The following is a 12,134-nucleotide window of genomic DNA, read 5'->3' as shown; positions in this document are numbered from 1 at the left end:
AATTTCCAGTATCAATGGCTCCCAACAGTTCTTAGTACAAGTTTGTGTACTCTACCCTAAGATTTTTATCTGTACTCTCTGAACCCGGTAGAAGCCTCTGAAGCACTATGGATGCGTATCAGCCAGCTTTGCTTTGTATACATAAATACTACCATCATGTATCAGTTTGCCAGGGGGCCATAACAAAGAGCTGCAGACTATAGTTTAAGACAAGTATAATTTCTCATAATTCCAGAGTCTATGAGATCAATGTATCAACAGTACTGTTTCATTCTGTGACTTCTCTCCTGGGTTTGTGGTAGGCTGTCTTTTTATTGTATTTTCTCTGTATGCATCTCAGATATTCTCATCTTCTTATGCAGATATCAGTCATATTGGATTACAACCCATTCAACTGACTTGTGTAACTTTAATTTCCTTTTTAAAAATTTCACAGCCAAATGCAGATACTTTCTGAGATAATGAGGTTTAGTACTTCGACATATAGTTGAAGTTTATAATTCAGCCCATAACATTTGAGACGTTGGCAGTATTGCCTATTAGTGCTTTAGCAAATGACCAACATTTTAGAAAGGAAAATAATCATGCTTTTCCCTTCTTGATACATAAAAGGACATTGTTATGTTCTCCCCCAGACCACCTGTACTCACAGGTGTGACTTCTCCGAAGTGACTGAGTAATCTGGGTGGAAATGATTCTCATCAGTGGATTAGTCAATTGAGGAGTTTAGAGTTAAATGTGAGGTTGGAGGTGAAGCCTGGCTGGAGGAAATGGGTCTCTGGGGGCAGGAACTGGAAGGGTTTATTCTTCTTCTCTCCTCCCTTGATGGCTTGCTGTTTCTCAATTGCCATTCCAGGAACAAATCTCCTCAGCCGTGCTCCACTGCCACGCTCCCTGCCCTGGAACCAGCCAGTGGACTAGAACTACTGTAAAGCAGGAGCCCAAAACAAACTTTTCCTCTCTTACCTTGTTGTGTCCCAGTGACAAGGAAAGTGAGTAAGACAGTCATCATGAAAAATGAAAGAAAAAGATAAAACAACAGATAAAGTGAAAGAGGAAAAAAGTGAGATATGTTATCTCTATTTTATTTACCAATGAAAGGCCTCCTGTTATGTAAACATTTTAAATTCCATCCACTCCTTAGTAGGATTCCCACAGTAGCCTTTACCTTCATTAAGTTTTGTTAGGTCAATCAGAATATCTAATTCATATATTGTAAATTTCCTAATGACTTATTTAAGTCTATAGAAAAAAAATAAATTGAAATATTTTATAAATGTTCAAAAGCTCCATGACATTCTCATACTGAATAATTTATACTGAATACTTTGAAAGGATTTTAGGTGAAACTTTTTTAGATGAAAATTTTATAAATAGTGCTAGCTGTTTGTTGAAAGCAAAAACCAATAGAATACATCTTTCTGTAATGTTCTCTTGTTTGAATAGAAATTAAAAAACACACTCCTCTTTCTGCTATGAATAAGTGACTCTGTCTAGACCTTTGTCCTTGGAGATCAGTTTCTGAAACACTCATCTTTCCACAGGGAGAGGAGCATGTGTCCTGGATCTCTGCCATACTGCTATGTAGTTTTCAGTGCCGATAAATAAAAGATACTCCATTAGATTCTATTCATCTTTTGAGAAATCTGTTACCACTGCAGATATATGATGCAGCCTGCAGCTGTGTAATAAGGACAGGAGACTCAGACCACTTACCATATTCTCAGCCAACATCCTTGACTCCCTGAAGAAAAATAATGTACAGTGTTAATCGGCTCTCCTAATTAGACACACACATAAGATTATTAACTGAATACTGCAAAAATAGAAGAAATAGAGCACTTTCCAATTATGTTGATTCATGACTCCAGTGTTGCTCCTGGTTGTCCTGATGTAATGTGATAAATTTTTTGTTAAAGCTATTTTAATAGACCTGATTTTAGTAACAGAGAAAGAGAATTATTTTAGACAGAAGAGTATTTAACACTTCCAAATATATTTACCTTTGCTTTACATTTTGACTTTTCTAGTTTATTTTGAAATTTTGCATCTGTTCTCTAATATAATGATACATAATATAAGTTGAACATGTTTGAAATGGATTTCCTTCAGCTTTACAATCTGATGCCAATCATTTCATAGTGTAATAATTTTATAGATGTTAAATTTAATTGTTTTAAATAAATTATTTGAAAAAATTTTAGTAAATGCAAAGACACATATGGCAGCTAAACTGGATTATGAGCTTGACTGGCAGCAGATTCACCAGTGGATTAACAAAGCACAGCTCTGTGTGTGACTGGGTGGAAATGTTCCTTGGGTGTTCTGTCTGATCCCAGGTCTGTTTCTTTCTCTGTTACTGTTCCCCATTGTCTTTCCAGGCCACGATGAGCTAAGCAGCCCTGCCTGCCATGCCTTTCTGCCATGATGTTCTTGCCTTTGAGCCAATTGGTCATGGACTGGATCCCATGAAACCCTGAGCTAAATAAACCATTTTCTCGTTGTGTAAAGCATCTGGCAACAGGAAAACTGAACAGCACAATAGACCTGGCCAACTCACTTTTGCTTCTAGAATTTTTTTTAGATGCTTGATCTTTGTGTGTGTGTGTGTATTTACCTAACTAGAAAAGGCTTTCTACTTTTGCTTCTTTTTTATCCAATTAGTAACCGTTCTATGTCCACAACTAAGCCCATTCTTTACTTTTACAAGCATTATTTTGGCATGTGTATTTGTCACAGCTGAGAAAATAGTAGCAAAATGATTGTTCTTTTTGTTTTATTTCTGAAAATGCTATGGGGTCAGAGATTTCATGTGTGATCATAATAGTTATTTATGTGTGCAAGTTTAATTCATCTTCACAAATTTATGAGGTAAATAGAGTTAACCTTTACCTTTTAAAGAGCATAGAGCTACTGAAGGAAAAGATCAGTTGCAAGTATTTGTTGCTGCACCATGTGATGCTTCACAATACGGAGCCAGTACACCTTATCATACACTGGTTGTGTGATACCCCATCATGTAAAAAGGAAGTGGCCTTAGGTAAGTCCCTAAACAGAGATCTGCGCTCAGAAAATGCAGAGCATTCTCAAAATTGATGAAAACAGCAGAAAGTTCACTTCTTCAGTGTAAACTCTTATTGGTTTTAGGATGCATTTCTTGAAGTGCAACTGCTAAGTCAACTTACTAAATGATTTTAATATACATTTTAAAATAATGATTTAGGAGCTACAATGTTTAGTCATAGGGAACTTGTAAATATACATAATAGATCTTTTTCTCTCTGTTGCCCTCAATTCCCTTCAATCCATCTTTCTCTTTCTATTTACAAAATTTTGTTCCTTACTTTCCTTCCATTCTTTTTATTTTTATTTCTATGGTCTCCCTTTCATTCCCCCACCCCTGTCCCTTGTTCCCCTTCCCGGGTCAACATTTTTTCCCTGTTTCCCAATATCTATAGTTAGAGATTTTTAAACTATAAATAATTTTTTTTATTTTTCCTTTTGATGATCGTATTGTGAACATATTTGAATATTTTTTTCTTATACATATACTTAAATAAATATTTGGGAGACCTCTAGCTAGAGGCTTTATAGGAATTAAGAGATTTAGATATGTAAACAAATATATGTTCATAGTCTGAATTTTGATAACTGAAATAAGAATTAAAACTTTAGTTTACAATCTTTCTCAACTGTTTAATAACTATAAGAAAAGTCTTCTTGCAGTTAGTCCGGTCACTTGGAATTTCTTCTTATTCTGATGAAAACACTCAACAAAAACAAATTTTCATTTAGTATTTTAAATAAGAAATTTAAGGGAAATTTGAACATAGAATTAGAAAAAATCCTATGGGACTGAGGAAAAGATGATTGTCTGCCATGGAGAACTTGATTAAGAGAAATTTATGAATAATATTTAGCTGCCTGAAGAATTATTAGACTGAGTGTACAAACAAGTTGTGAAGACAAAAAAGGTTGAATTCAACTGGTGTTTATATAAGATGTAAAAATAGACTACAAAAGGTCTTTTATTAATTATATGATACAATATTACATTTTATAGTCAGAATGATTTAACAAACAAATACATTTTCTGACATAGATGGTTTGGAACTATAGTATTTCTATATAACTACTGAACAATAATTTTCTCTCCAAACAGTTTTCTATATCTTTTAGTAACATGAATTTCAAGTTTTGGGGGAATAAAAAGCTTTAAAACATTATTGATGTTTTTATATAGTGTTGAAGAAAATTTCTTAAATGTCACCTTATATATTCAAATCAAACAGGAAAAATACTAGATCCGGAATACTTTCGATATTATAAGAAACATCTCTTCTTATTAATTTGTTGTAATTACTGTGTATAAGCACATTATAATTAGAGCTCAAAAATACACAAACATTATAGATTCTCCCAAAATCTTTTTTATTCATTTATTTTATGCTTTTCTGAACATGTATACTGGAAGTCTGTCTTACCAATCTGCCCATTCTTCACTCACCTGGGATGGTAAAGGTTGAGTTGATCTCCAAAATGGATATTCCTTCCAAAGCTTTTCAGAATCACGGGTACAAAGAATCTGGTAAAAGTTGGAATAGAATTTGTTGTGCCTTTTTGTTTTTCTCCCTTGACAAGTCAACATAATTGATGAAACATTTGACACAGCGCTATTTAGTAACTAGGCTAAGGATGTAAAACTGCCAATAAAGATAGAAATGTTAATTCTGTCACTGTAGCTGTAGTTCTTCAGGCTACTGATAGAAACTGCTATAAGTGATGCTATTTTAACTCATGCATGTGGAAGGACAAAAGATGTAAGCAGATAATTAATGATCCCAATCAGTGTTCCTTGACTTCTTTTACTCCCTATAACTTCCATTGTGGGTTGGAAACACTTTACTTATCAGAGAATATTACTGATGGGGCTATCAGACAGCTGAGTAATGTGCTGATGGAAGGCTGAGAATAAGGTTGAAAAATACTATAATGAAAAAAAAGTGTTTCCTATGGAACCTCAAAATATGGGGTAAGCAATAATAATGGCCACTCACATCAAGAGATTTCACTGTGCCTGGCTCTTTCCTAAAAACCGTATCATTTATTCCTTATAACAATCACATGAGACAAGTAAAATATAATTTCCATTTGATGAATGAGAAAGCTGGCAATTAGAGGTTAGATGCTAACTCTGAGTCATCCTTGTAACTTCCTTGTTTAACTTGTACTTGTGTCTCTATTCTCAGAAACCTACCTTACTCACCAGAGTTAAGTTCATTTGGAGGGATTATCAGTATTTTTCCTTGAAATTTTAGACTATAAAATATTTAAATTTCCTTTCTATCTGGCTTTCAGGTTTTTTTTTTTCTGGAGTTTGAGCCCAGAACCTTCACACTGAGCAACCTTTCTAACCCTTTTTCTATTTCTTTATTTTGAGACAGGATCTTGGCAAGTTAGCAACTTGTCCATATTAGGCTCAAACTTGTGATTCTTCTGCCTCAGACTGCCGGAGTACTAGGATTACAGGCATGTGATACCATACCAGGTTTACCTTTAAGGTCTTTAATTTTGGGATCTTGCATGTCTTCACATTTTTAAAGTCACACAAGTTCACATGGCATTTTCCTGGAGTCGTGTTTATAGTCCTTCTGCATTGCTGTTACTGCATTACTTCTGCATTACTATTTCTCCTCCTTTTCCTTCCTGCCCTTTCTTTCTCTTCTTCTTTTCTTTCTTCTCTTCTTCCTCCTCCTTCCTTCTTTTCCTCTTTCATCTGTTACTCTTCTTGTTCTTCTTATTTGGCAGCATATAATTCTACAGAAGCAGTAGGGAGTTATTCATGGATTTATTTATAGGGACTTCTTTAGACACTGTTATGGTTGGTGTCTGGATGTCCCCCCAACGCCTCTTGTGAACATGGTTGGGTAGGCTTTTCAGAAGTGGCTGAATCTAGAGTTTGTGATTGGTTTGTAGTCCAGTGCTGGCATTAAGGGTGTGACTGCTACACCTGCCCTAGCGTAGGTAGCCTACATACAATATAAAAGACAAAGAATCTTGTTGCTTTTGTTGTCTTCTGTCACCATGAACTGTGGCCCCTCTGCCAACCCACCCTGCCTTGGATTCAGCTAATGATGGACTGAAACCTCTACAAACTGTAAGCTACATAAACTTTTACCCCTTTAACTTTGGTAATGAGGTATTTTGTCCCAGCAACAAGAAAAGTGAGTAAGACAGACCCTAAAACTCCTCTGCATTGTTGTTCATGTTTATTTGGAGTAACCCTATTGCTCTGTCTCAAATTTTCCAAAATCATACAAAATGTCATCCTAAAACTATGCTTTAGGCTTTCTCTTTCATGAGATTAAAGAAGAAGCCTATGGAGTTCACATGGGATCAAGTCTTTCATACAATTTCAGAAAATAGAGGATGGTAAAGACAGAGGATAAGAGGCAGGTGGTTCAAGTTGCAGCATTAAATTACCCCTTGTGCTACTATAATTGTGCATTGTTCACCAAAGACAAAGATTATATTTTCTCCACTTAAACACATTAAATCATTTCTTCCTCCTTCATTAATCACTTTGTATTTAAGTGTTGTTAAGACAAAATACCCAATACCTGAAGTTAAAAGAGGAAAAGGTTTATTTAGCTCATAGTTTCTGGAAGTTTCAGTCCAGTCCATAGTTTGTGAAAGTTTCAGCTGTTTCCAAGGCATGATGGCACATGGCAGAGGAGCAACAGTTCAATATGAGGAAGGCAGAAAAAGCAACAAGAGCAAAAAGGGAATAGGCAAAAGGGAGAAGAGGACAAAAGGGAGGAACAAGTCTCTTTTCCCACCTTATATTGTATGCAGGCTACCTGCCCCAAGCCAGGTATAGCCTTCACACCTATCATCTCAGCATTGGTGATTGCTGATTGATTGGTGAATCAATGACAAATACTAGAATCCCTGATTGCATGAGGCTTTGGGGGGACATCTAAACACAAACCATAGTACTTTATCATGGGCATCTTCCTTGTTTTCAAGTCATTCCACTCTGTTGTCTTCTGTAGCACAAGCTTGCTACACTACTTAAGTGCAAATTCAGTTGCTTTAAAAAGAAAAAGGAGGTGTGGGCTAAGTATTCACTTCAAAATTTGTTAATCTATGCTGTTACTAGATTAATTACAGATAAAACAATCCTAGTATGCATGGTACAATATTTAGATTTCATTCATCAAAGAAAAAGTCGAGTATGTTTGTGGTACTCATTTACAAAATGTGCACATCAGTAATGCTTTCCACTCTCCCACACTCTTTATTTCAATTTTAAAGCTACTTTCAATATTAAAATTGAATTCAGATATGCTAGATTCATTCAGGGTTTCATTGCCACTCACTGATAAAAAAAAGAAAGAAAATAACTTCATTAAATCCGGTTGAATAGTTGTGGTCGCTTAGAAACAGAGTTAAGAGATTACAGGTAGTACATAAACAATATCATTACTGATATTGTCTATAATTAGAAGTTCATTGAATGCCTAGTATATTCATGGCACTTCAAGGAATAGGAAGAATAAAACAGAATCATAATTATAATTGAAAATGGCAATATTTTTGTAAGTTTCTCTTTCATTTCATCCTTTCTTTTTGAGGAAGGGGAGAAGGAGCGAGTGAGTGGACAACAATAATTTTCCCTCAGTGAGGAGCACTAATACAGAAAAATAATACAGTTTCAATTATGAACTCTTGGTTTTGTGAGAACATAAATTCTTGATTTCCATTGTCACTGTCAAATTCAAAGTCTATTCCTAACACAGATGGGTTCCACCTTCTTCTTCCCTGCCCTATCTACACTCATTCTTGGCTTCCAAGAGTAGCTGCCAATTTCAGAGAAGATAGTACCTTTTGGAAGAGTTCCTGTTGGATGACAGCTCTGCCTCTAGAGAGGGAAGTGATCTCAGTTTTAAGGGTTCTCTTTCTATAAAAAACTGCATAGAATTTAACCTACCCATTGCTCCCGATGAAACAACATAGTACATTAACGCCTTGTGAGACATAAAGGACCATAGGAAAGTGTGGAGTTGTACTGTTGCAAGAATCATAACCATCCCCAAATAATTCTCTCTGGTCTGACAATGAGACCAGAAGTGCCTGCCATTTTATTTCCCTCCTTTCACTTAATGCACTAGATCTTGTGGAGCTCTCTGTTAAAGTATAAATATGTCAAATGAAATGGTGTACTAAATTATGGTCATCAGAGTCTATCAAGGTGCACGAGAGGACACCATGTACAGTTGTTTTATTGGCACAATGAAAAGAAATGATCAAAAGCAATGAGAGAAACTTGATTTATGCAATAACATGAACGAATCTCACATATACGCTGTGTAAAAGAATTCAGAAAGACCGAAAACAAAGGTTATATGATATGATCCCATTTTAAAGAGAATCTAAATTGTAAGAATATACACAAATTATAAGAATATACACAAGAATGGTACAATGACATTTTCTGGGGGGATGAAAATGGTGTATACCTTCAAAATTGCATGGGCTACACTAAGGTATGGATTTTGTAAAACTGACTTAAAAGGACATGTCAGGTCTGAGCATCTCACTGTATAAATTAAAGTTTTTAGATATCATCCAATACTATTGTGGTTACTTTTAATAATTCTAATAGTGTATGAAAGTGTGCTACAGTTTCACAGTTGAAAAGTTATAGGCAAAACAGAATTTATTGAAAAAAAAAAAGGTTGGTAACGGGTGGGTTTAGAGACGAAACTCGATTAACCATGTACTGACAAGTTATGGAAGTTGGGTGATACTCACACGGGAGTCCCTTATTCTTTCTACTTCTCTGTGTGTTTGACTATTTCCTATAGTATAAAATTGAAGAAAGAGTCGTCTAGGTCCCCTTTCAGACTTACATGACTTGTTCAAATTTTCAAAGCTAGAGAGCAAAACATCTCCCAAGCTCAACCTCTTTTCTCCTATCCCAAGAAAACAAAACATGAGGCATTACAGAAAAGCTTATTTTATAAAAGAAAGCAAGAAAGCAAGGGTTGCTTAAGCAGTAAATCACTAATATCCCATTTTCTTTACATGTTTTGCATATAATCATCTGTTTCTTGTAGCTTTGTGATTTCAAAAGGTTTCATTATAGAGTTAAACGCCATTTTACTCAAATTTCAGAACCTAAACCAACGCATGGTTTAGAGACAGTGTATTTCTTATAAAAAAAAAAAAAGTATGAAAAACTTGTTTTTCCTTTCAGCGTTCAACCCGCGCTTAGAATACAGACAAAATACAAAGTGTGCAGAGGTGCTTTGGGGAGCAAAGCGCCTGTGGGGGTGCCCATCCCGTGGGATCCGGGAGCAGCTGTTCTCCACGCAGTTTCGAGCGGGCGCACGGCTGAGGGGTACTCTGACCAAGGAGGGCGGTGCCTGCAGCTCCTAGGCCCCCCAGGAGGGAATCCGAGCCAGAAAGGCGAGCCAATTGCAGAATTTGCCTTTCAGAAGAGGTGAAGAAGGTGGCCAGGATAGTCCCGAAGGATGAGTCGCGCCCAAATGACCTCCTAAAGCACGCACGTCCTTGGGTCTTTCTCATTTCTATAGTGAAAGCCGCGCGCCCGCCTGTTGTAGACGGCTGGGGGTGTTTATTCCTGCTCTGCAGAAGGAGGCAGACCCGGGTCTGCACGCGCTGACTGGCGCCCGGGCAGAGGGTGCCGGGGCGAGGAGCTGGCGCCCCCACCTGGATCCGGCGCCCGGCGGTCTTTGGCCCCCGCCGGCCTTGCCGAGCTCTAGGGAGACGGGAGCCGAGCCGCCGCAGCACGTGAGGGCCCCTTCGCGGCGGCCTGGGAACGCGTGGGGCGCGCCCCGAGCAGCTGAGGGAGTGAGGGAGTCGCGGAGGCGGGGAGACGGGCGGGGCCCAGGGAGCGACGGGCTGAGTCCACGCGGGTCCCCGGCGAGACCCCCGCCCGCGCGCCGCGTGCCCGGCCTGTGCTCGCCCACCCGCGCCGGGCGGGAGCGCTGCGGAGGGCGGGAGCGGCGCCGACGAATCCGCGGCGGGGGCGGGGGACGCGGGAGGCGGGAGGCGGGAGGCGGCCGGGGCGGCGGGGACGGGCACGGCGCGGAGGGCTGCGTGAGCCGGGCAGGACAGCGACGCGGACGCCGAGGTGCGTGCGGGTTGGGGCGGCGCGGGGACCGGGGCTGGCGGCGTGGGCGCGCGGCCTCCTGGCCCCACGCGCGGGGTCCTCGGGGGTCCTCGCGGGCGTGGCGCTCCGACGACTGTCCCGGCTTCCCTCCCACGCCCGACCGGGGCGGACTGCGGTCCCCCGACCTTGCTTCCCCTGCGCCCTGCACCCCTCCACCCCCACCCCTCCCGCGCTCGCGCTCCTCCCTCCACCTGCTGGAATCAGACTCGGAAATTGTTTAAAAAAAGAAAAAAGGAGCTGGAGGAATCGGAGTTCGGGAGATGAGGGGACACGAGCGCCTGTGGAGCCGCCGACGCGGATAGCATCGCCCCGCGTGCGGGAGCACGACTCGGCTCGCGGAGGGAGGAAACCGGCTGCTCCCCGGAGCCAGCGCCTCTTCTCCCCGGAGGCTGAGCGGTCCGACTGATGCGGAAACGCTAGAATGCTGGCTGGAATGAGAATCTCCCAACTTTTATTATTTCTCTAATATTAACTGACCCCCACCCCATTCCCGCAGCCCACTTTCTTGGTCCTGTGTAAAGTGAGGAACAGATAATGAAATGCACACACAGAGAAGGCACGTCAACAGGTGTTAAGGGGTTAATGAGTGCAGCGCGCAGTGTCAGCTACTGGGGTGCAGCTGAGGTTGACTGGAGCCTGCCCGCGGGTGTAGACAACACTCGTTCGGCTCAGTGTATGTCTAACCAGCTGTGAAGAGGTGCGATCTGCTGCATTAAAGGAGAGTCTGGGGTAGCTGCTGGACCCCGAGGACCACTCACCTTCAGAGTGAGTAGGTCGCTCCTCACCCTTCTCCGGAATCAACTTGAAGCCCTTTTCTGGGGTTCACTTTAGGGAAGCCCCTGACCATAGCCTCCAGATCCCTTTTCTTTTTTCTGTGTTCTTTCCTCCAAACGTGCCTCTGACTTTACTGTCGCCTTGTAGACCCTCCGGAAGTTGGAAGACAGGTCCATCTTTTCCTGCAACTGCTCTTTTGAAATGCAACAAGAACAGCTAGCCCAGTGAATCATCCTAACCCGTGTTTAGGTGGCTAGAGCTTCACAAGTCGTGATGAATGGGAGTTGTTAAAATTTTAATGCAAAAGCTAAGAAGGGCTGCTGTGTTCAATGGTTAAGATCAGAGTACTCTTCACAGCTTCACAGTCCTGGAGGCTCCTTTTGGTATTTTAGTGTTTTTGGTTTTTTTTTTGTTTTGTTTTGAACTTGGGTCTTTTAACCTTGTTGTGTTTTACCCCAATGTTTTCACTTGACATGTTTTTTGTTTTTCAGTGTGGTGTTAAGGAAATCGTCAGCCATGGATGTATTCATGAAAGGACTTTCAAAGGCCAAGGAGGGAGTTGTGGCTGCTGCTGAAAAAACCAAACAGGGTGTGGCAGAAGCAGCAGGGAAGACAAAGGAGGGTGTTCTCTATGTAGGTAGGTAAACCCCAAGTGTCACTTTGTGTTTATTCGTGACTGGCAGTTTGAGATGATTGATATTCTAAATGCTGACAGTTCTTGATGCTCTCTCCTTTCCATCATCCCTTGTCAAGATGGAATGAGTCACAGGTGTGTGTAGGTAGATGCTTGTGAATGGGTACATTTTAGCTAATAGTGAAAACTGGGAGCACGCTTCTGCTTTTCCACATTATTTTATTATGCTGCCATATTTAGGACTTTGTATTTTTTAAATGTTTCTGAGCATCAGTGTTTGTTTTGGAAGCTAGCTTTTAAAACTCCAAATCTTTTAAAGATTAATTGAGAATATTCTTAATCTCAAAATCATTCATGGGATGTTGATTTCTTTAATTAGGAATAATACTTGCTAATCTGAATGTATTCTGATTTTTAAAGTAAGACTGGTGTGGTCCTCTGGTATGTAAAGAGAGACCTATCTTGGCCCTAAAATGAAGCTGTTCCTTATCTTCTCTGTCACTGTGAATCCTGGAGACTAAGTGC

General features: G+C 40.1%; 1 protein-coding gene and 1 long non-coding RNA gene across 7 annotated transcripts in view; one reads left to right on the top strand and one right to left on the bottom strand.

Annotated features, from left to right (window-relative positions):
* Positions 1 to 290: 290 nt before the first annotated feature.
* On the bottom strand, positions 291 to 5,812 carry LOC134475612 (uncharacterized). Its single transcript, XR_010046792.1, has 3 exons — positions 5,555 to 5,812; positions 4,508 to 4,585; positions 291 to 1,744 (listed from the first exon to the last, which is right to left on the bottom strand). It is a non-coding gene; the product is annotated as an uncharacterized LOC134475612 (long non-coding RNA).
* A 3,867-nt stretch (positions 5,813 to 9,679) lies between these two features.
* Snca (synuclein alpha) overlaps positions 9,680 to 12,134 on the top strand; it is a 115,397-nt gene continuing 112,942 nt past the window's right edge. Inside the window, exons 1-3 of one of the 6 annotated variants that reach the window (XM_005002662.4) lie at positions 10,795 to 10,966; positions 11,123 to 11,358; positions 11,467 to 11,612. In XM_005002662.4, the coding sequence (XP_005002719.1) occupies positions 11,492 to 11,612 (121 nt within the window). In that variant the 5' untranslated portion in view covers positions 10,795 to 10,966; positions 11,123 to 11,358; positions 11,467 to 11,491. Of the gene's footprint in view, positions 9,820 to 10,027; positions 10,163 to 10,790; positions 10,967 to 11,122; positions 11,359 to 11,466; positions 11,613 to 12,134 lie in introns of those variants that run through there. The other 5 variants (XM_013150101.3, XM_003467473.4, XM_005002663.3 and 2 more) reach the window with 5 other exon arrangements.

This window comes from Cavia porcellus, unplaced genomic scaffold, assembly GCF_034190915.1.
Source record: "Cavia porcellus strain 051 isolate PalLab524CR breed Dunkin Hartley unplaced genomic scaffold, mCavPor4.1 scaffold_4, whole genome shotgun sequence".
NCBI classification, from domain to species: Eukaryota; Metazoa; Chordata; class Mammalia; order Rodentia; family Caviidae; genus Cavia; species Cavia porcellus.
The sequence above is the reverse complement of the archived record's forward strand: the minus strand, read 5'-3'. Positions and strand labels throughout refer to the sequence as shown.